General features: G+C 42.8%; 5 protein-coding genes and 1 long non-coding RNA gene across 17 annotated transcripts in view; 5 read left to right on the top strand and 1 right to left on the bottom strand.

Annotated features, from left to right (window-relative positions):
- The window catches only part of LOC6547433 (longitudinals lacking protein, isoforms F/I/K/T), a 61,702-nt gene extending 48,987 nt beyond the window's left edge, over nt 1-12,715 (top strand). For 2 of the 5 annotated variants that reach the window (XM_015157066.2, XM_015157079.2), the window contains exon 6: nt 11,062-12,715. In XM_015157066.2, coding sequence (XP_015012552.1) covers nt 11,062-12,383 — 1,322 coding nt within the window. In that variant the 3' untranslated portion in view covers nt 12,384-12,715. Of the gene's footprint in view, nt 1-2,688; nt 3,372-6,310; nt 6,816-7,030; nt 7,979-11,061 lie in introns of those variants that run through there. The other 3 variants (XM_015157068.2, XM_015157070.2, XM_015157089.2) reach the window with 3 other exon arrangements.
- Nucleotides 8,716-10,686, top strand: LOC113564335. Of its 2 annotated transcripts, none has more exons than XR_003407921.1 (2): nt 8,716-10,033; nt 10,471-10,686. It is a non-coding gene; the product is annotated as an uncharacterized LOC113564335 (long non-coding RNA). The 2 variants fall into 2 exon arrangements; XR_003407922.1 differs by lacking the exon at nt 8,716-10,033 and adding an exon at nt 10,040-10,276.
- A 719-nt stretch (nt 12,716-13,434) lies between the features above and the next one.
- LOC6547456 (peflin) lies at nt 13,435-15,058 on the bottom strand. Its single transcript, XM_001976169.3, has 5 exons — nt 14,955-15,058; nt 14,676-14,895; nt 14,143-14,222; nt 14,020-14,083; nt 13,435-13,953 (listed from the first exon to the last, which is right to left on the bottom strand). Exons 1-5 carry the CDS (start codon nt 14,961-14,963, stop codon nt 13,727-13,729), a joined length of 600 nt encoding a protein of 199 aa, XP_001976205.1. The 5' UTR covers nt 14,964-15,058; the 3' UTR covers nt 13,435-13,726.
- A 34-nt stretch (nt 15,059-15,092) lies between these two features.
- LOC6547457 (translin) lies at nt 15,093-16,224 on the top strand. Its single transcript, XM_001976170.3, has 5 exons — nt 15,093-15,256; nt 15,310-15,397; nt 15,456-15,552; nt 15,615-15,730; nt 15,787-16,224. Exons 1-5 carry the CDS (start codon nt 15,182-15,184, stop codon nt 16,116-16,118), a joined length of 708 nt encoding a protein of 235 aa, XP_001976206.1. The 5' UTR covers nt 15,093-15,181; the 3' UTR covers nt 16,119-16,224.
- A 333-nt stretch (nt 16,225-16,557) lies between these two features.
- On the top strand, nt 16,558-25,399 carry LOC6547459 (carnitine O-palmitoyltransferase 1, liver isoform). Of its 7 annotated transcripts, none has more exons than XM_026981015.1 (9): nt 16,558-16,795; nt 21,434-21,612; nt 21,681-22,418; nt 22,681-22,880; nt 22,943-23,281; nt 23,397-23,462; nt 24,120-24,501; nt 24,564-24,923; nt 24,981-25,399. In XM_026981015.1, exons 2-9 carry the CDS (start codon nt 21,472-21,474, stop codon nt 25,101-25,103), a joined length of 2,349 nt encoding a protein of 782 aa, XP_026836816.1. In that variant the 5' UTR covers nt 16,558-16,795; nt 21,434-21,471; the 3' UTR covers nt 25,104-25,399. The 7 variants fall into 7 exon arrangements, with proteins under 7 accessions (XP_026836816.1, XP_015012576.1, XP_001976208.2 ...); XM_015157090.2 differs by lacking the exon at nt 23,397-23,462 and adding an exon at nt 23,622-23,681 and having other exon boundaries at nt 21,431-21,612; XM_001976172.3 differs by having other exon boundaries at nt 21,431-21,612.
- LOC6547460 (neuropeptide-like protein 31) lies at nt 25,399-26,355 on the top strand. Its single transcript, XM_026980162.1, is given in 2 exon segments — nt 25,399-25,429; nt 26,055-26,355. Coding segments are annotated over 2 exon segments (270 nt in total). The 3' UTR covers nt 26,294-26,355.
- Nucleotides 26,356-26,372: the final 17 nt, after the last annotated feature.

Raw genomic sequence — 26,372 nt, 5'->3', positions numbered from 1 at the left:
TGGCACAAATCGACACAAAAAAAATATGTACGAATATTAAACAAAATTGTTTAAATTGTTATAACAAAAACGAAACGAAACAAGAAAAGAAAAAAAACAAAATTTTATCAGTCAGTATTCGAATTAGGTGAGGAAATTCTAAATTAAATTCGTTATAAATTAAAAGAAAAATTTGGTTATCATCTTTGATTCTTACATTAATAACTATGTATATTTTTTAATCGCTTTCTTGCGCTAGTCAGTTTCTTGAGAGTTTTGCTTATTATTTTGTTAGATTTATGTATAACAAGAGCACTACACGAAATTCAATATTTGTATCCGTTTTGTATAAATAATATTCTAGATGCGATCTAATTAACTATCTTCTAAGGTTGTGGTTCTTATTTATCTATAAACATAATAAGTTTAATTACATCTAATTTTGTTACAACAAGAGCAACAGGCGAAGCACATGGATTCACCTACTATGCATATTTTATAATTTATCAACAGCGCATGTGATGGACTCGAAATGAACCAAATATAAACGATTGTAATTAAATCCAAGACACACGAGACCATGCAGTTGTATTTGGTCCGAAATGGCAACACTTTCGAGTCGTATAGTTAAAATGTTAAAAAAAGCATGTGATAAATTTCAATATAATTTGATTAACAATTTACTAACACAAAAATCACCAAACACACCAAAACACCCCAAACACGTTCGCAGTCGATTAGTTCGAGTTTGAGAACAGATTGAGATGGTCGTGAAATATTTTTCGAGAAATTGTACTAACCCAGATAACTCTATTTCTACTAATATGTATCTTATTCTGTTATATAAACAATATCAAAGATTTATAAACACCCAAAACACACCCCAAACACACAAAATACACGTTAAAAACAAAAAAATGTTGTAAACAAGGAGCTGTGAATGTAAAATTATATGTAAAGCAAAATATATCTACATATAGATACAAAGAAACATACAAACATATAAAGGAATCGATGTGATTAATTGTGATTGAAATGAAACGAAGCATAGATCAGATCTGATCTGATCTGATCTGATTTGATCTGATAAGATGAGAGAAGTGGGAGGGCAATAGCTTGGGTTATGGACATGAGAAAGGCTTTCTTTTCAAACACATACACACACAATACACAAACAACACACATAAAAAATAGATACAAGATATGTGTAAGAAAATCTGATATTTTGTTTCTCCTTACTAAGCTACATTTTCTGTTCGTTTTTTTTGTTGTTTATTCTAATATTATTTCCAAAAAACTAATAATACAAAATGGGGAAATTCAATAAATAGCACACGCATACACAATAAATCAAGTAAAACGTAGCTTTAAGTTAACAAAAATGGAAGTTAGAAATGATTGTTGATTGCTGTTTACGCACGCTTAACGAATAGTAAATGTTGAAAATGAAAGCAAAACGCAGAAAAAAAAAAATGTGTAAAAATGCATCTAAAAAGAAATGAAATGCAAGCCGATTGAAGTTGGAACATTTTGTTATATAGCTAAGATTGCGCCAACGAAAAAGTTTACAAAAATGTATACAATACGACAATGAATCACATTGCTTTTTGCACTGCAATTTAGATTAACAAATTGAAAATAGTAATCAATATATTTATGGAAATGAAAACGACATTCAAAATGCCAGTTAGACTATGAAAAGTGTGCTTAAACCAATTTAAATGGAATGACGAAATGTTAGAACGAATTCAAAGTAAATTTAATTATGTAATTGTGTATAAAGCCGAGAAAACGCCTTAACAAAATTTGTAAAACTATTTTAAATGTTTAACGAGTAAAACGATTTATTTGTATAAGTAAACAGGCAAAAACAAAAACAAGAAATAAAAACTAAATTTAAAAATATATTAAAAAATAGAAAACATCCAAAACTACCTTTAAATGCTGTTTGAAAATTCCCTTCTCTTTTTTCCAGCGCAACAACAGTAGCATCCAGTGAAACACTTGTATCATTAGTAACTCGAACTAATAGTACCTTTTCTCTTTTTCTAGGTTTATTGGAACCACGAAAGGGCGGAAAATTCAGATGGAGACGAGGAAACCTCGAATGGCCCCAACTGCTAATCAATGTTATTATACTGAAAGTGAACTGAGCTTAGTTATACTGACAAAACCAAATATATGATATGAACATATGTAATTTAATTTGCTGTATTGTTGTAGTTTTGAAAATCACACCAACAACAACACAACACCAACACCGACATTTGATTTGAATTTGAATTTGTGATCTCTATAATCCCTATTGTTTTTGTACATATGTTTCGATGCTTTTGTTTAGAGAAGTGCTTGAGTGGCTTTTGTATATGTGGTGCATTCGTGTAACTCAGCTGGGGATTGTGTCATCCATCCATTACCGCATCTTCATCAAATAAACATCATCAACCGCCTCCCAAAAAGCTGCTAAAACTTCATCAACAAGTACCAAACGAAACTCAACTCATAATTCAACAACATTCATCGCTCAGCGTCTCTTGGGTTGAAGCCAACAAAACACTAAGTTCTCAATATTATTTGATTAATTTAACTAATTTAAGTTGATGTGTGCTCCGCTATCGGCCCACTATTAATTTCTTTTGGTTTGTTCTTCCTTTTTTATTTGATTCGACACCTCCATGCTGTGTGCATCCCGTGTGTACTGACCAGCAGACATCTATCCGATCCTTGGCAGTCTACTGGGCGTGGACACCTCAACCAGTGCCAATCCGGGCTCAACTGCCAGTGCTGGCGATGAGTTCTATGGCTATCATCTCAACAACAATAACACCCACACCCACACCACCACCACCACCAACAGTAGCAGCACCAGCATCTCCCATGCGAAAAACACCTCGAATAGTGGTGCCATTTCCAGTGGCGGAGGTGGAGGTGGAGGACTGTCCCGGGACTCATTCATGCAGTGCAAGCACTGCAATCGCTACTACAAGTCGCACCAGAAGCTGCAGGAGCATGTGCGCAAGTACTGTCTCAAGCAGAAGAAGTACAAGTGCGTGTCCTGCGAGTACCGATCGCGGCGCAAGGATCATGTCCTGCGGCACGCAAAGCGCAAGCACTGCATGCTCTACGAGCAGTCCAGGGATGATGAGGAGAGTCTGTATGTGATACGCAACGAGGACGACATGAGCAACGATGAGGAGGCCGTCGATGGGGAGGATGGTGATCCGGATGATGGAGATGCCGGCGGCATGGACAGCGATGTTGCTGCCGCACTGTGCGAAATCAATTTCGATTTCGCTGGCAGGGATCTGACCATCACAGCGGTGCCGGTATTGCAGGAGAGCGAGGAGGAGGACGAGGACTACGACGACGATGGCTAGATGGCTGGATGGCTGGATGGCTGGATGGCTGGATGGCTGGGAGTTTTGACAATCCGAGAGCAGCCGCTCGAGAGGCGTAATGTGAAATGTTTACCAAATGAATAATGACAATAGTTGCTTGTCCAAATGTAGTAGCTACCTCCTCCAAAACCTCTAAAACCATAACCAACCCAATCGAACCCAATCGAACCCAATTGTTGTGGAATAGCTGGTCCACATTCCTGCACAAATTACTTAATGAACTTTTTACTTTTTATACCGTTTTCTCTGAGCGCATTCCGTTTTTTTATTTAAAAAACTTTTCGTTTCATTTGAACTGTCTTTAAGTTAGCTGCAAAACGGTCAAAGACCATTTTATTTATACTATATACAACAGATACTATATGGAAAACCTAAATGTTTAGTTCTACTGTGGTTGGTGTTCTCAAAAACTCAAATATTCTTGCCAGCAATTAGGGCTTTCGCATGCAAAGCAGTCAAAGACTTAAAGCGCCATTAGTTTGCCACGTTTAATTAAATACACACAGACACATATATATATTCCTCAGTTATACATTTAAAGATTCGATATATACCTACCACATAAACGACTGTAATAATAGTTCTTGGTGTCCTATGAAGCATAGCAAAGCGTAAAGCAAGAATTTGTAAATGTTCTAATATACATTGTAAATGCAAGCAATTAAGAATAAAGCATACGAATCATATATGCGTGAAAGCAAAACCCAAAAACCAAGCCCAAGTTTATAATACCTCAAACCAGAACACACTCTCCACCCAAACCAAAGAAAAATACATATCCAAGTAACCCATTGGACGGCCTTGCAGCTTACACACTTGTTTAATGCTTACAAGTAATTATAGAAACGAGTCTAGAGTTAATCATCCGGCGGATGACTAACCAGTGTCTTTCTTTTCTCTTTCCCCGGCTTCTTGCAGATGGCTACTGGACTATTCTGGAGACGGTGCCCTATTCCATTGCGAGTGCCGCTCCAAATCAGACTCTGACCACGGCCACCACCTTGAGCAATGGTGGGTCCAGTCTGCTTACGGGCGCCACTGTGGTGGTGGAGCTGCCGCCCGACGATCTGGGCAATCCGGTGGGCAATATACAGTACACCATACCGGCGCTGACCAAAAATGCCACAACCAACACCAGTACGACCAGTTTGCTGCACAAGCCGCAGGCTACAACCATACAGATTGTGAAGCAGCAGCAGCAGCATGCCCAGCAACATCAGCCGCATCAGCAGCAGCAGCAGCAGCATCCCCAGCAACATCAGCCGCTTCAGCAGCAGCATCAGCAACCGCATCAGCTGCCGCATCAGCAGCAGCATCAGCAGCAACATCAGCATCCCCAGCAGCAGCATCGACAGCACTTGACCATCCAGCAGCCGCAGACGCATGCGCGCCAGGAGTACATCAAGATAGACACCTCCAGGCTGGAGGACAAGATGCTGCTGCGGGACGTGATGCAGTATGGGGCCACCAGCATTGCCATGGCACCGCAGAGTGCCACCACCACCACAGTGGTGTCCACACACGAGTCCACACATGGCCTGCTGCTGGCCGACGCCGATGACGCTGAGCGGGAACTCGAACTGGAGGCCATGAAGGTGGACCAGCACGATGAGGAGCATCTGCTCGACGACGAGGGCTATGTGATTGAGAAAATCCACGCTGATGGCGAGCCGGTTAATCAGCCGCAGGAGAAGCTCTACATAAACGGAATGTCCAACATCATTCACACAGCCACCACGATGACCTTGCAACCGGACGACTGCAAGTACGCGTGCAATGTGTGCGGCAAGACCTACAAGATCAAGGGATCCCTGAAGCGCCACAAGAACTACGAATGCGGCGTGGAGCCGAATCTCAAATGTCCCCATTGCCCACACAAGTGCAAGTACAGGTCGGATTTGCGCAAGCATATGAACCAGAAACATGCCGATTCCGGGGAGGCAATCCTTGGCACCTAGATCGATTAGTACTAAGATGTTTTAGCATTCGTAGTCTCTGTTTAGCACTTGTTGTTGTGAGTTAGCATATTGTGTGATGAATTCTTACGCGTATCCTATGAATTTACACGGGCGACAGATAGTTTTGGAGGTTTATAAGTTTGATGCATTTTTGTTGAACGTTCTAGTTCCTCTGAAGTATGTTACAAATCAGTTTCTGCACAAGCTAAAATACAAAATCTAGCTCAAGCGAGCCTTTGTATATAGTGCTTTAGAACCGACTTAAACACTTCTATTCGCGTTTTCAAATCTCCCAAATGTGTCTTGGCCCAGGTAGTCAGTAAACTGTTTGTACTATAGCCAAAGTTATGATCTCGAAATGTAATCTAAATACATTAAGCTAGTTGGACTGAGTATCGAAACGCGCCGTCAAGTTGAATTGCTCAAATTGTAGAATGAAATTTCGCATCAGCTCAAGCCAAGCGTAAGTCTAAGTATTTTAAACTCGAACACTATACCCTAGATGACGTTTTAAAAACAAATTACCCAAAACCATTGCGTATTTGCCATGTATGTGAAAGTGCGAATAAATAAATGTTTACAATCAAATCGAAGACGGTGTCATTAAATCAACAGCGATGCACACATTTAAATCCAACACTAATAGGATTCTCTTTTTTCTCTAGGACAAAAATCCGTGGATTGAGATCAATGTGGATGGAGGCAATTCGATGACTGGAATAACCGAAAAACCGAAAAAGGTCTATACTTTTAATTGACTCGTATAGCATTAAGTAGTCCAATCATTTATCAGCAAATAAAAATGTCAAACTAAAACCAATTTGTTGTATTCATCACCACGATCACCACCAAACTAGCAACTAGCAAACTAGTACTGAAAAATCCCTCTAATCAAGTGTGTGACTAGTGTAGCTAGCTGTATGGAAAGGCCTAAGCAATCGCATTCCCATCTCTGTTTTTCCTATCTGTCTGCAGATTTTGTCCGCCATGGCCCGAAGAATCAGCTCCTGTGCCAATGTGGCCGATACTACAACACCCTCAGCCGACTGATGCTGCACCAGCGGGAGGAGTGCCAGGATTTCAAGAGGTTCCAGTGCGACTTCTGCCTCAAGTGGTTCAAGCGACGATCCCACCTGAATCGCCATAAGAAGCTCCATGATGCCGAACTCTTCCTGGAGCCCCTGTCCAAGCAAAAGCCAAAGACGACGAGCGCACAAAATTTGTCGCTTGATCCTAATGTGGATGATGAGGTGGCCACGACCAATCCGGCGGCCACCGATGACGAATCCAACTATCCATATACGTCTGAGATCAAAATCGAGAACGAATTCGATGAATTCATTTAAGTTTTTGTTACAAAAAAAAGAAAAAGAAATTATTATAAATATTACTAGACCAGTTCTCGTTGATGCCAAAACATAAAATATACGGATTTTGTAAATAAATAGCGGAAAACAAGCAAATGTCTTGTCCTATCGAATGAGAATCTTTTTATATTAGTGCTTCAAGTTTTAAGTTGGCTTATAGCTTTCAGTTTTATTGTAAACACATGTCTGTATGTATGAATGGGACTGATTTGTTTGAATGTACTTAACTTTATGTTCCATTTCATACAGCTTTTACATCATTTCGTTTCTTAAGACTTATGATTTGTATTTTTATTTTGATTTCCTGGTACTTGTTCTCTCGTTTCAGCGATTACCGTGCAGCGGAAGTACAATCTGCGCACCCAGGACAGTTCCGGTTCCTCACCAGATCTCCCAAGCACTTCCAAGTCGAAAGTGGCTGCCATCCGGCCCAAATCAGCTGAGCCAAGCAGCTTGGAGCAGAAGAGCGAGAATGAGGAGCCCACGGACTTGGACAATGCGGCGAGTCTGAAGAAAGCCATGGCCACATCCGATGCCATGATAGCGCTGCAGCAACTGGCCTCCATTTCCACTGCCCGATCGCTGCAGCATCTCGTCCAGAACATGAGCAACATAGACAACAGTGCCCTGGTTCCGGGCCGAAAGCTGCCGCGTTACGCTGCCAAGAGGTCACCCAAATATGAGTCCAACCGCTGTCCACTCTGCTCCCGCGTCTGCCGATCCCAGGCCTTTCTAAACGAGCATATGCGCAAGGAGCACTCCGTGCTCATTTAGACACACCTTCAGTTTTACTCCATTCGGTTTCGAATATATATTCTTCATGTCCGTCTACACCATTCTATAACTACTTGGTTAATGTTTATAGGAATTAACTTAATACTGCATCCGATTTTTACTTTGAAAGCACTAAGTCAAATATTTCCACTTTACTTACTGCACCTTATTCAAATCCAATTTAATTCTAGACATTGATTTTTATCAGAACTGACAGTTTTGTATTTAACTTATTTGAGCGCATATGGTTAGCAACTTTGCTTAAAAAGAAATTCAACCAAATTCAAATGACCAAAAAACGTAAATTATAATTGTTACATACCTATTGATTAAGTGTAAACTTGGCCAATTTTTAAAAGGCATTTTTCGCACTAGAAGTTATTGGTAAAATAAAGTATCATAAGGTAGATAATAGGTAGCGGTTATTATCCATACAGTAAACGAGGTCCAATTGAAAAGTTTTTATACTTTTTGCTAATAAAAAAGAAAGCTTCATATTAAAACGAGTTAGTAGTAATCATGGTTTTTATTCTCTCCACAGTTGATGATTATTGTTTATCTTCATTTATGTATAATTTTTATATAATTTCGTTCAAGTTTTCTGTGGACTTTTATTGCTTGGGCGTTTTTCTGAACAAAGGTTGGTATATTCAGCATTTATTAATGTTTTATTTTTTAATTTACTTTTGTTTTTTTCAGTTTTATTTCTACTTTATCCGGTAATTGGCAAATGTGTTTTTAGACAAAAGGAAGCAAAAACTGGCAAGTACCCGATTATATTTCAAAGCCATTCAGGCTTTGTAATTTTGTTGTAAAAACTGCACAGGGATTCGGATAACCAGACAAGTTGATATGCATCGGCAAATACCCGAAAGGAATCATAATAATCCTTTAACCAAACAGGTTTTGCTAACAATAGTTGGGTGGTTGCTGCCCTTGAATCTGCACTGCAGTGCCAAAGGAAAATCCCAACCACACACTAACTGTACTCCAGGGTCTTTTGTCCTCGAACGAGGGATGTATCTAGTAGATACACGTTCTATACCAGCCATGCATCTCACGCTCTCGCCCACACAAATCCCGAAATGCAGTTGAAAAACATTTGCGCACACATAAATCAGGATCTATTTATTGTGTTTGTGTGTTTTTCTAAAAATAAGTTTCACATTTTCCACTGCCTGAGCCCAGTTTGCCTGCTGCCTGCCTGTATCTGTATCTATGTACATATGTATATATGTATCTGCATCTGTATCTCCGCTGGTGCGGCTTTTGCAGTCGGGCTTCCCACGTGATTTTCCCGATTTTTCCAAATTTTTCAATTTTGCCTGCTTGCCCTATCGGTCTCTCCTTTTCGGCTTTGCCTTCGCAAAGCCTGGCCCGATCAATTCGAAGTATCTACCAAATGCACAGGACACACAAGTTTTAGGGGCTGGTTTTCAAGCTATTTGTGTGGGACATTCCTGGAAAATGGTCGGTAAACCTTGATCGACAAGATAATTGTGTGTGCGTGCGTCTATAGATATTTCCCGAAGGAAGCGTCTTCAAGCTGGAGTTCTGGAAAAAACCAGCATATGTGCGTCTATTTATGACCTATCTGCTCTTAAGTTTTCTTCAGTCGTTTGCTAATGCATTTCAAATTACCTTTTTTTGAAAAGAGTATCAGGCAAAGGTTAAGCTATTTTCTATATATTTCATAGCTTTTATTCCAAGAATCAGTGTAATTACTTGATACGGAATATTAGACTAATGTTTGGTAGCCTAAAAGTTTAGTATTGTGATGAAAATTGAATGTGAAAAAGAGTTATAGCATAAAAAGAGTTAAAGCTGCTTTTGTGTAACAATTTTCCCAGGGTTGTAAATTTTTGGAATCCGGAACAAATTATATCATACATATTGCTTAAAACCGAAAGTCCTTTTTTTAGTCATATCAGAAATGTGTCCAAATATCACGGGCTTACATGGGATATTGGATACTTTAAACTAAAATACAAAGCCACAAGTTTAAACTACAAAAATGTATCTATAAACAGATGTTGTAGAGGATACTAATCTAGAATCTGGAGCACATGCAATCTAACTTCGCCCCCGTTGACCTTGAAAATCCAACATGTAATTTGAACAGATGCATTTGGAATAGGAAAATAAATATGGAAAACACCACCGGAAGCTGTGTTTATATGCATTCTACTGCGCCTGCTGGAAATGCTTTGGAAAACTCTCTAACTCTCTCTCTCTCTCTGCTCGCTTAGATAGGCGGAGAGTGGTTTTTCTCTCAGAGAAAGTTTTCGGCATTGCAGTTTTCCACAAATAGAAAGAGAGGAAGGGACAACAATCAGCCCACAACAACAACTGTTGAGCTGTTTAGGTAGAAAACCCGAAAATAAATCAAGGATTCAAAAGTGAAGCCGATCCCAAAAAGCAGGCAGGCTACACTTGCTGTGCAACAGATACACACGCGCGCTCTCACACAGATACACACTCACACACAGATGCAGACAGAGGAGCAGTTTCAGATGCAGCTGCGTTTCCGAACCGAGGACTTGAGGACTGAAAATCCGTAAGCTAGATCCGCACAACCAGTGCAGTGTCGATTGTGTTGCCGTGTGGACGCTTTTTGGTGCGTTGGCCGTGGGCAGAAATGCAAATTAGCAGCGAAAAAGCTGAGAAAGCTGAAAAAGCTTGCAAAAGCCACTGTGATATTAAAAAAAATGTTTTAAAATCTAAAATAAGTTAATTGTATTGGCCCGGCCGACAACCAAAAGCCAAAATAGCAGCCTGCACTAAAAATGTGCTTTTAAAAGTGTGTTGTGGATTATAAATGTGTTTTCCAATATTCCTGGTCACCATAATGTGTGTCTGGATATGTGCCTGTCTTTCGAGCACTTTCAGATATTATTTTAAAACCAGGCTTTATTTTCTCATAAATACAAGAAACAGTGATAAAATCAATTAGCAAACAATACAATTAATATGCAACTTTTGTTTTACTTTTAGGTGCAACCAATTCGCGGATTAACCCAGTGACTAATTTAAAACATTTCCACACATAGCTAACCTATTTTTTTCTATTTTTCTAGATGACTCAGGTAATGAGTTATTGTTAAATGGTTTTGGTTAAAACAAACTCACCCATCACATAAAACCACCAACACATCAGCCACACCATCAACATTCATCATCAAACAAAAATCAATGTGTTCATTTGCCGGCTTTTCAATTTGATTTGTTTATTTGAAAAATGTGTTTACCAAATTAATAAAATTTTTACAATGTCTACTTTTGTTTGTTTAATTACAAAAAAAAAAAAACAAAAAAAAAACGAAATTATGTGTTTTGCTATATTTATTTATTTATTTATGTAGTGTATTTTGCCTATTTATTGCATGCCATTCATCTAACACCATTTTGCCCTAATTCCTGATCCCAGCAGTCTTTGACTTGCAACTTGCTTTTTCATTTGTCACAGCTCAATCAAAATGATTGACACACATCAAAGCGAAGCAGCTTCAGACGGAGTGAATCGACGCAAAAAAGAAAAAAAACAGAAACTAAAATAACTAATCCCAACCATGTTTCCAATTGCAGACTTGAGCAGGAAGGAGAACACCGCACCCGATGTGGCGTCCACCGCCGAGATTCAGCGCAGCTTCCAGCGCAGCATACTCAATGGCAAGCAGCGGGATGAGCAGAAGATCCAGTTGCCCGGATCCCGGCGCAAGCGTTTGTCCGTCACCGAGGTCTCCGACATGCTCTTCGAATTCTACAAGACCAAGTCGGCCAAGGTGCCCAAGGCGGAGCAGCCGCACCGCCAGGTTTCACCGACCTCCGGCGAGATTCTGGATCCCTCGGCTATATCGGCCATTGCCGTTTATGGCTCGGCCTCCGAGACGGCCTCAAAAAACTCGAATGCTGATGAAGTGATGCGGGTTCAGAACGCCACAGCTACGCATGTGGTGGGTGCTGCCGCTGGCGCCGCCGCCTCATTTCATCCACGGCCCAAATTCACACTGAAGACAGCGGCATCGTCCACGGAACAGCTGGGCGTTGTTAAGGCCATACCCACATCGGTATTGGTGGCCAATAGTTCGGTGGCTCTAAATCCGAAACCGCAGGCAGCCGTGATTGCCGAGGCCCTGATGCGGAATGGGCTCCATAGCTTTCAGCAGCAGTTGCGTGCCCAGGAGATACTGCGCCAACAGACGCCCCATCGTCGCATCAAGGAGGAAAACGATGGCGGAGCCGCTGGTGGCGACATTACACCCACCAAAATACTGGAGAATCTCTTGCGCAAGCAGCAAGAGCGCGATCTCCGCCACTCGGAGTGCGAAAACGAGCCGGGCTATTCGACCGAGGACGACGAAGAGGGTCGCTATCATGCCTTCGATGACATACACCTGATGGAGCAGAGCGGCGGCAAGTTTGGCAACAGCTCTGGCATGGGCATGTTCAATGCCAATGCCCATGGAGGATCCGCCAGCTCGATTTTGGATGCCCATCAGGCCTTCCGCAATCTGGAGTTCACCCTCAGCGATTATGGGGGCAGCAGCAGCAATGGCAGCACCACCAGTCCCAATGGAATCGGTTTGGATGGCGAGCCCGTCTACGAGTGCCGTCACTGCGGCAAGAAGTATCGCTGGAAGTCCACACTGCGCCGCCACGAGAACGTCGAGTGCGGCGGCAAGGAGCCATCGCATCAGTGCCCCTACTGCCCCTACAAGTCGAAGCAGCGCGGAAATCTCGGTGTCCATGTGAGGAAGCACCACACCGATCTGCCCCAGCTGCCCAGCAAGAGGAGATCCAAGTACTCGATGAATCGCGAGAACGGGATGAGCGGCTCCATGTCCGATGACTCGCAGGGCAAGCTGATCATCGATTTCAATGGGAAGGGAGAGCTTGATACCAAATAAATTTGTACGGGGACCGAGTGTTGCTTCCATTTAATACATAACATTTTATACGACTGGTTTCTTGATTTGTCCATTTGCGAATTTCATTTCTTGTCATTCATGTGTCATCCCAAATATTTAATGTTTACTTGTAATAATTTATGTAATGTAAGCAAATGAAAACCAATCTAATCAAGCATATAATCAAAGTAGTCTTAAGGCCATTTTCTAACGATGCGTTTATGCGTTAAAGCATCAGTTATTAACATTTTAATTGTATAAAATTATGATTCACAAGTTGTCAATTTTATACCTACGATTATGTGTGCAAAATATTATCAAACACTCGAATATTTTCTAAGCTCTCTACTATTTAAGTTATCAAGCGAACTACGCTGTTGTCCAAAAAACAAAAAATCAAAGTATTTTTCCAGGGCTCGCCAAGTGCGTATTTCCATAAAGTTCCCAACATCTTGCCCAAAAACCCTCCGCCATCCAACGATCTCTTGACTTGGCTTGAAGAAGCTACTAAGACTCAAACTTTGGTAACTACTCGATGAGCTCAATCGATGCCATTTGCAATGATACACTATGACTGAACTAGTTTAGAAGAGTATTGCATTGAATTTACTACTGAACAAGCCATTAACCAATTGAAAAAAAAACAATTATTCCTCGCCCTGAAGACATTCGTTTCATATATTTATGGACTTTAAGACTGAGTTTTTTTGTATCTTAAAAATTATTAACCTATGACCAAAAAAAAAAAGTTGGAACATCATACGATTCCCAAACCAAAAACCAAACAATTATTATGCCTAAATGTTTTATCTGATATTAATATTTGTATTTGATTATTAAGCTTGTGTGCCGTCACATTGAATCGCCCGATATTTTATGATTGTATACTAAATAAGATTATAATTCCTAGCTGCATATCATGTGATCTTCACCGATCGACGAAGACACGATTACGAACTGTGGGCAGTGTGACTGCTAACATAAGACATGATTTTATAATGAACTTTTCATATACAATGTTTACATTTTAAATAAAAACACAGATATCATATAATTTTTAAAAATACGTGTGTATAGTTTATTATTAGGCGCAAGAGACTTTGTACTATGATTGAGTCGAACTGCGATAACAAATACTTTTGAAATTTGATTCTGATACCAGGAGATTGCAATTATAACTGTGGAGTGATTCATTTACATATTAAAAAGCTAACACCGTCGAAGTTTTAAGAAAAATGCACGAGTCGCGGAATTATTGGTCATCCTCTATTGGCCGTAGTGTGTGTGCAAGACTGTGGATATGCATTCCCCGCGGTACAAAGCGGTTGCATTAAATAATCTGTTCAGTACGAGCAGCCAATGGCCACGGTGAGGAAGTCCTCGAATCCAATGGTGATGGTTCCATTCTGCTGAGTGTCGCGCTGCCGGAAGGCCTCCGTGAAGCGCTGCACCTGCACGCAGAGCACTATGAACTGGTCCACGGACACCTCTTTGTGGGCCTGGGGGTCGCTCTTCTTCACCAGAAAGTTGATGAACTCGGGCGAGAATCGAAAGCCCATCTGGGTGAAGGCTGCAAAACAAGTGTGATAATTATTATCCATAAGAAAAGGGATATTCAGCTGTTGTGTTAGCTTGCCTTGGGTTAGTTCCTGCTCTTCGATGTGCCCAGAGGAGTCCTGATCGTAGGTCTTGAACACTTGCTGTAAGGGGATACCACAATAAGTCAGTGTACTTAGTTCCGACATAGGAAATACTTTACCAGCCATTGGTTGATGTAGTTGTAGAGCTTCTCGAACTCATAAACATCAATGGTTCCACTGGCATCGTTGTCGAACATGCCTGATGAGTAAATAACAAAAAGGCGATAAAAATATACATACATACATAGGTTGCATAGGTAAACAAATGAAGGAATGTACCCCAAATTGGGTCTATAAATACAGTGGAACTTTTATAACTCAAAATATAACTCCGGGGGGCTTAACTTATCAGTGCACCTACTGGCGTCACAGTTTATGAATGGGGAACCATGGGAATTTTTAGGTCTTTCATGACTAAAGCTTCTCAGGATGATCTATGTAGTAATATATACTCATGCGCCCTTCATTGGTTCTTGGTATACAGCGTAAAAGTTCAGTATTGACAACCTGTTCTTGTGTTACTATGCTACCAACCAAACTAGTTTAACTTGGGTTCGTCTTATGGAGGGTCTGCTGTACATGTACACCGCTACTGACGTCACAGTTCCTGGAAGCGAAAGTTTCGGACATTTTTTGGAGCGCTTTAGCTTACTAATCATCAGCTTGCAGGCATTATCCGAGAAGTGATCGCCACGCCCATTCACCAGGGCGGCCTGCAGCTCGGAGGCGTTGATCTTTCCAGATCGGTCGCGGTCCACCATGGAGAACCATTGCTGTGCCTGCGGAGAAACCTGGGCATTCTGCGGCGGAAATGCTCCGGGCGGCGGGGCATAGCCACCACCGGGCTGGGCATACGGGTTATAGCCTTGTCCCTGTGGATAAACACAGCATTTGGCACCTAATTCACTTTCCTAAGCCTTTAAATACTCACATACGACATTTTGTCACGAGCCTAGTTCGATTCTAATTGGAACTTGATGGACAAAACAATATTAATGAAACTGCAGATGACAAGAAGGGCGTTAGCCAGCACTGGCCTGGGCAAGCGATAACAATGGGACATATCGATAGCAATAACAAGACCTATTGCTTGGCTATACTCCCATCCCTATCGCCGGCATAAACAAGCAACAAAAGCAACGAAATATTAAAACAAAAATGTCGAACTTTGTGAATTTGGACATCTTCTCGAACTACCAAAAGTACATAGACAATGAACAGGAGCTCAGGGAGGTGGGTAATACCTTAATTACATCAAAAACATCAGCTTAAACCAGTGCTTTCAGAACATCCGCATTGTGGTACGCGAAATCGAGCATTTGGCCAAGGAAGCGCAGATTAAACTGCAAATTATACATAGCGATTTGAGCCAGAGTAAGTACTGCTGTGTGCTTAGTTGTTAAATGGCTCATTTACTTTCCTTGGAAAATAGTTAGTGGCGCCTGCGGCTTGGCCCGCAAACAAATCCAGTCATGTGCCGAAAAGTACCACAAATTGGCCGAACTGGTGCCAACTGGACAGTACTACAGGTGAGTCAGTTGGCGAAATCCATGGTGTCCATTGTGGGTGTCTAATTCTCCGCCTTCTGCAGATACTCCGATCACTGGACCTACATTACGCAACGTTTGATCTTTCTCATTGCCTTGGTTATTTACCTGGAGGCGGGCTTTTTGGTCACCCGCGAAACAGTCGCCGAAATGCTGGGATGTAAGCTAGATTTTCATGGGCCCTAGGATACCATATAATAGTTTATTACTCCACAGTGAAGACCAGCCAGTCGGAGGGTTTCCACCTGGATGTGGAGGACTATCTACTGGGCATTCTGCAGTTGGCATCGGAACTCTCCCGATTCGCCACCAATTCCGTCACCATGGGCGACTACGAGCGGCCCCTGAATATCTCCCACTTTATTGGCGACCTGAACACGGGCTTCCGTCTGCTGAACCTGAAGAACGATGGCTTGCGAAAGCGCTTCGATGCCTTAAAATATGATGTCAAGAAGATCGAGGAGGTCGTCTACGATGTCAGCATACGCGGTCTGTCCAGCAAGGAGAAGGGCCAGCAGGAGGAGCAGGCTGCTCCTGCAACCGAATAGCGGACTTCGTATGTAGGCTAACAGCCAGTTTACTTAAGACCTTAATTAAGATGGAAGAGTTCCATTTAAAGACACATACATATATATCTCCGCCATTGAACAGAAACACGTCTTTTACTAATTAAATAGGTTTACACTCACGATAAGCATCAATTAGCACCACTTTTATTTTATTGATCACTTCACCCAGTGGGGCAATAGAAAATTAACTAGCTGAGTACTTCAGTGCGACTGAAATTTGTGCAACTACAAAGTAATTGAAATGTTTGTGTGCCTTTTGATTAAATCATAACACAAGTATATATGTGGACATGTGCGTATGTTTGAAGGCTTAACCCTTTTGAAAGTTGCTCAGTCGCCACCACTGGGCGGCAGTTGTTGTTGTTGGCCCGATCATATGGTGGTTTTGTTGCTGCTCTTCTTTGGCCGCTGCTTCCGTTTCGCTTTTGCTTCTCAGGCGCAGTTTCAGTCTCTCTTTCGCCACCGCAACGCTTACAACATTAACATTGCGCGCGCGTCTTTGCAATTTTCCGTTTGCTGCTTCGTCGTCCGTCGTCCTTCCTGTGTTGTTCTTGTTGTTTGCCACGTTTTGTGCGCTCTTTATTGTTTCGCCCTTTCCAGTAATTTGATTTGTAAGCGGAGACTGTGCAATTGCAATTGGCAGCCATTTGAAGAAAGTAAGTCTGGCGGGCAGTTGGCCGTGTGAAAATTCCGTTGCCCCAGAAACGCACGCACTCTCTGGGCCGCGCCCCCTTTTCCGCCCCCGCCCCCAAAAATAAAAGCTAAAACCTAGAGACGCCACAACCTGTTTGGCAATAATTGGGTCAGAAATCCGGTAAAAACTTGTTGCCCGAAATGGTCACTAAACAAATAGCACTGTATTTATTACAAAACTCTTGTCGAGTCTGCAGTTGCGTTGTTGTTGTTTGTTTGTTTTAATTTTTTCGTATTTCGTTACGCAGACATAGTTGTTGTCTTGTGTTTTTCAAAACACGCTTTAATCGAAGCGGTTCAAAGTCCGAAACAAGTTTCGGAGAGGCTTAACGGGGCACGCTCTCTCTCTCTCCCTCTCAGTTGCTCTCCCCCTCTCGTTACAGCGCCCTGAGTGGGAGGAGAGCGAATAATACTGAGAGAGCTTTCGACGTAAACATCTATAAAGCAAACCCACAACAGACTCCCACACACAGCACAGACCTGCAGGTGTTGCGCTCTCCGCCTCTCTCTCTCTCTCCTTGCGGCACTCTCATTTCGAAGGGAAAATGCCAAGGAAAAGCTCAATCGCAAGTCAACAACAAAAAGTCAATATAATAAACCCAGAATCCGAGTGCTAACTGTTATGGAAAGTAGCGAAACCATTAGCTATGGACCTCCTGCAGTGAGTGTTTTGCTTTCATACCCGGTAATTGTGGACTTACAGGGTATATGCATTGCACATACATCATGAAGCACAAACAAACTTGTGCATAAATACTATTATCTCCATTCTTGGCATATTTCATGAAAATATAATTATAAAAATATAATTTATATTACTCAGTCTTACTGTTTGTGTAATTAGTAGTGAGTATGTGCAGAGCTGAAGCATTTGAGCAATCATTTGCCTGCTTAAATCGCATGGCCTTTACACCTTTTTAGAACTGTCCAGGAGCATCTCAAATGGTTGTGAAACTAAAGTATTAGGTATAGTTTGTTATGACCGTTTCTAACGACCATGCTCAACCAAAAGTGTGTTACGTTTTTAAGTGCAACAGCACTTCAGAAATGTTTTCATTGCTTTACGGTGCTTTCAGTGCAGAAACCTACTAGCGGCTATCTTGTAGTCGAGCATCTCGAAGATATTACGCGGCCGCGGCAGCTGTGAATGATTCGCAAGGGGTCCCAGTCGCAACTGGTTCCCAGCGCCTTTGTGCCGCCCCTCGCAACCCGACCCCCCGCAACCCCCGCTACCTCGGATTGTACCGCTCTCGTTAGACATGCGTGGCTGCCTCGGTCGTTCGCAGTCGTCGCACATTTCAAGTTTGCTGCGGTTCAAAGTCCAAACTCAAGATACAGATACCAACACCGCCACCAGCACCGAGAGATTACTGCACCATCTCGTTTTCATCGTTTTCATCGCGGTGGCTACTTTCAATTTGAATTCTCCAATCTGGGCAGACCTTCGTTGGGGGGTACGAAGATCCCAGTGCGGTGCGATAAGAGGGCAACACTTGTGCCAGGTAGACACTTCCAACGCGTCACCGATTGCACTAGGTTATTCTGGCAGCACTTCACCCCTTATCGGTACCGCGTGCTCGAGCAATCCTTATCAGACCGCCGAAATTGCGTACCATTGAAGTTCTCACAGGCCCCCCGCCACTGCCATTATTGGACTTTCAACTATAAATAGTGAGCGATAGGTTTTATCGCCTCGCTCAATTGTTGCTTATCTCCCCGCCTGCTCATTGGCCAGTTTTTGGTTATAGAATCAGATCGTATATGTAAGACTTGTTTTTCAGCTGGTTTATCAAGTGAACAGGCTAACTCGCCATGTAAGCGCGATAAGAACAGGTGTGGAGAGCTCATCCTCAGATCTGAAGTTGCTTACCTAAGCGGCATGCAGATACAGTGCCATCATCTGCCGAGAGATCAAAGTCCCATTGGCCGAATTTTAAACCTAATCTTTATGATATGAACCCTGATATTAAGAAATCGTGCCGACTGCAATCTTGAATATGAGTTATTTATGCTTTTTTTATAGCACAGCGAAAGATATATGGGATAGCACCTATTTTATCATGCCCTTTAGACTTGGAAAGTATCTTATCTGCCACTATGTACATCTCTGTATGTAGTTTTAAAATAAATTAATAGTTCTCCCTGTTTATTGTTATTATTTATTGAACCAGGCAAATTAGAATGCTAACCTTTGATGTGTTCATCGGCTGTCATATTAGTTTTGTCTAATTATTTCCGCTAAGTCCATCAAAAATATGATAATTGTAATATATCTCTTTCGAGTATTGATAAGCAGACTGATAGATTCCTAGAAATTTGTCTAGCCAGGTTAAAAACGAATCTTGAAGAGGCGTATTAGCGAGTTTAACTGCGCATACCCTCCAAACGATGAGTACACCCATCTTATATATGCACACACTCGTAGGTGCTATCCATTTCGCCACAAGATAAGGCCGTATCGACCTGAAGAGACCGTATTCCCGGAATATCGCCGGTCAACACTCCACACGGGCAGCCCCCCTTCCAGTTTTCGACGAGCCTCTCGACTCGTGACGCATCCATACCATATCAAACCATACTATGGTATGGTATACTTTGGTATGGTATACAGTGGACCTGAAAAGCACATCGACTCTGGGCTAAAGTATCTCTCTCTCTCTCAGCGCTCCGCTCCGAGTGCTTTTAAGACCCTAACGAACCCGTTGTGCTCACAGTCGATTCAGTCAGCGCTCGGCGTTCAACCGATCAAGTCGCTCTATAAGAAGGGGATCCGAAGCATCCCCAGTGGAATTTATCGTGTGTGCAGTGCATCTGGCCTAGGATTTCGCAATTGTCATTTACCAATTTTCACCCCCCCGCACAACGTTTATAAATACCACGCAGTGCGATTGCAATTAATACAACCCGGAAACAGTTTACACCGAATTGCATTAATTCGACTAGAAGGTTTGTTTGTCTCTTTTATTTATCTGCTATCCACAAAGCTGAAGGTCGGAAAAGCGTAAACAATGCGCCATCGCAAGCAATGGGTTTATAATCCCCAAAGGTTGCATTTTTGCGGCTTACGTTTTATTTTTCGCCATGCGATCTATTCCCCTAGTCTTTATCTCGATCCCACTTATGTATGTATGTACATATGTGACCCAATTGAGGCACATGTTTTTTGATAGTTGGAGTTAGTTCTATTAAAAACCTTATCAGCTGGCCGAAACTTTCAGAGTTACATAAATGCCGGCATTGGACCCGCCCCCTCACAAGTAAATACATATAGGCGCAAGGTCGAGCCCACTCGATCTAGAAAATAGCAAAAATTTCAATATAATTAACGCTGTAGATGTAGAGACCCTGTATAGCAAGAGACCGCACGATCGCGCAGACTGTGAAAAAAACAATTCGTGGACTTTGCCCCTCGTGCCCAGCAAAAAAAAAGATCTTATAAAAAAAAAACAACAAATCGCGCATACATTATTTCTGTTTTTTTTATTTTCCTATGTTGAGGTGGCTTTTGTAGTGGCTGCTTTGTTGCTCTGCCCGCCGATACGCAAACAAATAAATGCCGGTAGTGGTCGGTGCTGAAATTATTAAGTATACGCCGCATAGTCGTCGCCACAATGTGGGTCAAACGAAAATGAATTCGTATCGTATCGTATTGTAGCTATTTCGAGTTTGGAGCTGCTGGTCTTTCTGGTTTATTGATATGTTTGGACAATAGATATCCGATCGGATGCACTGACCTTTACCAAGGTGTATACATCGAATCAAGGTTTTCCTTTGGCTAGAGTGTAATTTTGGGCATTTCGTGTTGAGAAGTTGAGGAACTTTTACTCATTTTATAAATAGCTATATATAAATAAACATTTTTGTGCATATATATGCACCGCCTGCCGACTTCCAATGCCTGGGCAGTTTACAAATTATTTATCGCAGCAATTATCTTTCGAGTGGGGAAAGCTGAACTTTGTCTTCGTTTCTGGCTTACCACTGTAGGCCGTTCTAGAATCGAATGCCAGCCATTCGACGGGACTGCTGCCCAGACCCACAATCACAGACAGACTCGATCGTTTGTCCCGGTGATGATAACCCTAGCCCCAGATGAAGAAAGCTGCGCTCAGTGACGTCAATCATCAATTGCATGTACAGTGTTATGACATCAAAAGCTGTCTACTAATTAATTTATATAGCATATAGGAACTCTGTAGCGTGCAATAATTGAACTTTGGACTGGTACTGGCTCCAAACAAAACACTTATGAAAACAGAGATACAAATGTGAAGTATCTACAATCTAAAACGCATTTCGACTTCAAGACGTTGACCAAGATGTTTTTTGTTTATGAATCACATGGCGGCTCGTATGTCTGGCAATTTCCATTGCCACCTTATCAGATAATGTTTACTACGACCCATCTAGACCACAAAGAAACAAGTTATCGGGGGCCTAAATTGGGCGTTCACCTTAATTGGCGAAAACATGAGTGTTTCGATTAGCGTATCTCCTGTATCTTGATTGCAATCAAGGTTTAAGCTGTAGATTTCCTAAGACTTTAGCTGAAACTTTCTAACTAATGCTTGTGTATACCCATTATCTGTATCCCGCAGCAGTTTTCTCGTACGTGGGATATCATTAGCAGGCTACAGGTATGGCTGAAGCCCATGCCGCCGTGGCATTCTCATTTGCCATCACCCACGAGGGCTTCGACATCAACTATGACCACGAGGTGCTCAATTTGGTGTGGAACTCGGGAGTTCGTTCCTGGAAAAAGCGCTTGGGTCGCGCAAGGGTAAGTCCAAGTCGCATACGACTACTGACATACAAATGGACACCAGTTCATATGGAATTTCTTTCCAGAACGGCGTACGCAATGGCGTCTATCCGGCGCACATCCAGAGTCTCTGGCTGATCTCGGCAATAGCGCTGGGTCTGCATTTTGCTGGCTACCAGGCTCCCTTCAATCTGACCAACCGGATACTGGTGCACCTGCCATCCAACACAGTAAACTGGCAGATGACCGCCTGCTTTTTGGCCGCTCTGGTGGTCTGGCTATCGATCTGCTTCACCATGAGATACACTCTCAAGCTGCTGCTCATGTACAAGGGCTGGATGTACGAGTCGAGAGCTCCTGGCAGTCGCGTCTCTCTGCCCACCGTGTTGTGGGTGGCTGTGGTGCGGGTGCTATCCAGTTGGAACAAACCGGGCCTCTACAGCTTCCAGGGCTCTCTGCCCAGGCTGCCGCTGCCCTCCGTTAAGGACACGATGACCCGGTACCTGCGAAGTGTTCGACCGCTGCTGGATGATGAAAACTATACGCGCATGGAGCGACTGGCCAATGAATTCGAACAGACCATCGGCAAGAAGCTGCAATGGTATCTCATCCTCAAGAGCTGGTGGTCCACCAACTACGTATCGGATTGGTGGGAGGAGTACGTCTACCTTCGTGGTCGCAGTCCCCTCTGCGTGAACAGCAACTTCTATGGCACCGACGCGATCTTCATGAACCTCACCGACAAGCAGGCGGCGCGTGCGGCCAATGTGATCTCCCTGCTCCTCAACTTCCGTCGACTGATCGAGCACCAGGAACTGCAGCCTGTAAGTAGCAATAAAATAGCTGGAATACCAATTAAAAAAATATTTGTACAGAAAGCGCTTAATGTGTGTTTCATCCGACACGTGAACTCGCTTTGCAGTAAATTCCTACTATATATTCTAAATGTTTTTTAAATACTTCATGGAGACAATGATGAAGCATTAGTCATATTCATTTGCTTTGTTGAGGAATATTGAAGAATATTAACAAATTACAAATTACAAATGAACGTATCTCATATTAAACCCTTTCAATTCTTTTTAGATCATGGTACAGGGCATGATTCCTCTGTGCTCTTGGCAGTACGAACGCACCTTCAACACGGCACGCGTGCCCGGCCTGGAAACCGATCGTATCATCCACTACCGGGACTCCAATCACATTGTGGTGCTCCACAAGGGCTGCTACTACAAGATGCTCATCTACTACAAGGGTCGCATCCTGCGTCCGTGCGAATTGCAGGTGTAAGTGACTTGTGGAGTGCCTTAATAGAGAGAGAGAGTTATTAATTGGTGTTATTCTGCAGGCAAATTGAGGAAATCCTGAAGGGCAAGGCCACGCCCGTGGAAGGTGAGGAGCATTTGGCTGCGCTGACCGCCTGGAACCGCTCCAAGTGGGCGGAGGCTCGCAACACTTTCTTCTCGTGGGGAGTCAATCAGACCTCACTGCGAACCATCGAGTCGGCCGCCTTTGTGCTCTCCCTGGATGATGAGCCCTTCGAGTTTGATTTGGCGCGTCCGGAACTGCTGGACAACTTTGGCAAGAAGCTGCTGCATGGCAATGGCTACAACCGCTGGTTTGACAAGTGCTTCACGGTCTGTGTGGGCACCAATGGTCGCGTTGGCTTTAATGCCGAGCACACCTGGTAAGTGGAGTCCAAACGCTGCACCTAGTACCTCCTTTCAGCACCCATCAAATGTTTTCGATTTGCCATACCTAACTATCTGAAACGATTTGTAAAATTATCCAAATTCCAAAAGGTCCGACGCTGCCATCGCCTCACACATGTGGGAGAACCTGATCGTCGATGATCTTGTATCGGACGGGTAATGATTTTCGATTTCTCTACCCGCCTGCAATTGTCGGTTTCGGTTGGCTGCGTTCAGTTATCACCTATCACCCATTTTACCAATTAAATGATTATTTTTTATTAACTCCGGTTGTGGCCTAACAATTTATTTACACCATCTACACTTTTTTTATAGGGCCGATGCACCGGTTTTGGGACACCTGTGGGAGTATATATTTGGTGATGATATTTATGGGTAAACACTTAACTACAAAGCACTTAACTACACACAAGCACAAAACAAAGCTATTCGAGTCATTTTTGGATTGAGCACCAGAGATCACTAGGCGCTAAAAGCTTTAATGATCTAGCCGTACAGTAAATACTAGCTTCAATGAACTTTAAACGTGCAAAGTCCAGTACTTTTTGAGGGATTATTCATTTTTGACATCAAGAATTGAACTAAACAAGTTGTATATAAGTTTCCAATGAGGATTTTACTTTTTCCTCACTGCGTTTATTTACTGTATCTACAAATGCTAATCAAACCACAAGCAAACATTCAGTTTATTTTGTTTACGTGACTAACAACAATTACACAAAATTAACAATAATTTGAGTTACGCTGCTTGCAATGAATTCCGGCACAAAACCTCCCACCACAATGCTAACCTATTCCTTGGTAACCCTGTAGATATGATGAATCTGGCAACACAAAGGGCACCCCGGAGTTCCAGCCACCCACACCCACCAGGCTCCCGTGGGATCTTAAGCCCTGCATGGCGCAGATCGAGGAGGCCACCATCGATGTGACCAAGCTGATCAACGAGGTGAACCTGCGCATCCTGGTGCACCAGGATTACGGCAAGGGCTTTATGAAGAAGTGTCGCATCTCACCGGATGCCTTCATACAAATGGCCCTGCAGTTGGCCTACTACCGGGATGCGGGTCGCTTCTCGTTGACATATGAGGCTTCCATGACCCGTCTGTTCCGCGAAGGAAGAACTGAGACAGTGCGTCCTTGCACCATTGAGTCATCCGCCTGGGTAAAGGCCATGCAGAACCCAGATACAACCGTAAGATGTTAGAATCATATGTAACTGGATCACTCACTAATTCATATATCCTTGCTGTGCAGAACGATGAGCGTGTCAAGATGCTTCGGGCTGCCTGCGATCGTCACCAGCTGGGCTACCAGGATGCCATGTGCGGTCGCGGCATCGACAGGCATCTGTTCTGCCTGTACGTGGTCTCCAAGTACCTCGAGGTGGATTCACCCTTCCTCAACGAGGTGCTCAGCGAACCCTGGCGCCTGTCCACTAGTCAGACTCCGCACGGCCAGACGCCCAAGATGGACCTCAAGAAGCATCCAAACTGCATCAGTGCTGGTGGCGGCTTTGGGCCCGTGGCCGATGATGGTTACGGTGTGTCGTACATTATTGCCGGAGAGAACCTGATATTCTTCCACATCTCAGCGAAGACAACGTGCCAGCAAACGGTATGGAGCACCTGGTTGATATCATAGAGCATAGCTAATTGATGTGGTTTTTTGCAGGATGTGCATCGCTTCGCGCAGAACATATCGCAGGCACTGTCCGACATTCGCAGCATGTTCGAGCAGCACATGAAGGACCATCCGAAGCCCGCCAAATCACTCACAAACGGCAAATCCACATAATCCGCCTAAGTCCATGTAGTCGAGATTCTTGTTAGCATTTGTTTTATCCCTTCTAGTTGGTCGTTTTAAACACATCTGATACATCCGTCTAGCCTAAGTTCCAAATGAAGTGCAAAAGTCGTCGTGAGAGTTATACATAAACAATGCAATTTTTTATAAACAATTGTGACTTGGCTGGTTTAAGATTTAGTCTTTAGATACTTTTGCACAATATTTGATGTTTCTCAATCAATTAGTCTGTAAACGGAGAAATCGCGTAACCTTAAGTGCTATAAATATACTTCAATTTAAGCATATGATTAAGTGTACTCAATCACGCCGCCAAGGTATTGGCATGATCCATTGATCTTCTTGTCCATATGGGGACGTTAGTCCAGTAGAGTCGAGTTTCCCGACTATCAGATACCTGTTACTCAACTAGTGGAAGATCTAAGAAAAATATGTTTCATATTTTTTTTGGCATATCGATAGAAATTGGAGAAATGAAAAAAATCTAAAATCTCTTGCTTTTATAGTTCCTGAGATCTCTCCTGAGATTCATACGGACTGACAGATGGCCAGATCAACTCGGCTGGTGACCTTGATCACTTTATAGGGTCGGAAACGCTTCCTTTTACCTGCAACCTACTTTACTTTTACTCTACGGGCAACGGGTATAAAAACGAGCCTCCATCTCTTGATATTTAGGATGGAAATTACCTGGTATTTTATTACCTGGCATTTCATTGCCTTGTAAGGTTGCAATCTTAGGTAGCCGAACGTGTCCTATAAATACTGCGACTCACTAGAACTGAGCTCAGTTGAAGTTACACCCTTGAAGACGATTCACACTCGATACTCGTACTCCAGTCTCGCCGAGGAAACTAAACGTTTTAATATATTTTCAAAATGAAGTTCTTGGTGAGTGTTTTCATAGTTCTCAGGCATGTTACACAGATTCATTAATATGAGTTGGCTTCTAGATTTTCTGCCTGGTTGCCCTGTTTGCCATAGCCTCGGCGCGTCCCCAGTTCGGATTCGGTGGATTTGGAGGCGGGTTCGAGCAGCAACAGCAGCAGGCCGGGTTTGGACAAGGTTTCGGTGGTTTCGGCGGCTTTGGACAGCAGCAGCAGCAGGAAGGTTTTGGCGGAAATGGAAACTTTGGTCAGCAGCAACAAGAATTTGGTGGTTACGGCGGTTTTTACGGTTGAATTTGAAAGAACTGAACATTATTGTAAAATCTAAGCTCATTAAAAAACGTAATGAAAAGTTACCGAACGTCTTCTTTGA

This window comes from Drosophila erecta, unplaced genomic scaffold (genome assembly GCF_003286155.1).
Source record: "Drosophila erecta strain 14021-0224.00,06,07 unplaced genomic scaffold, DereRS2 tig00000092-arrow-pilon, whole genome shotgun sequence".
NCBI classification, from domain to species: domain Eukaryota; kingdom Metazoa; phylum Arthropoda; class Insecta; order Diptera; family Drosophilidae; genus Drosophila; species Drosophila erecta.
This window is presented reverse-complemented; position numbering and strand designations above follow the sequence as displayed.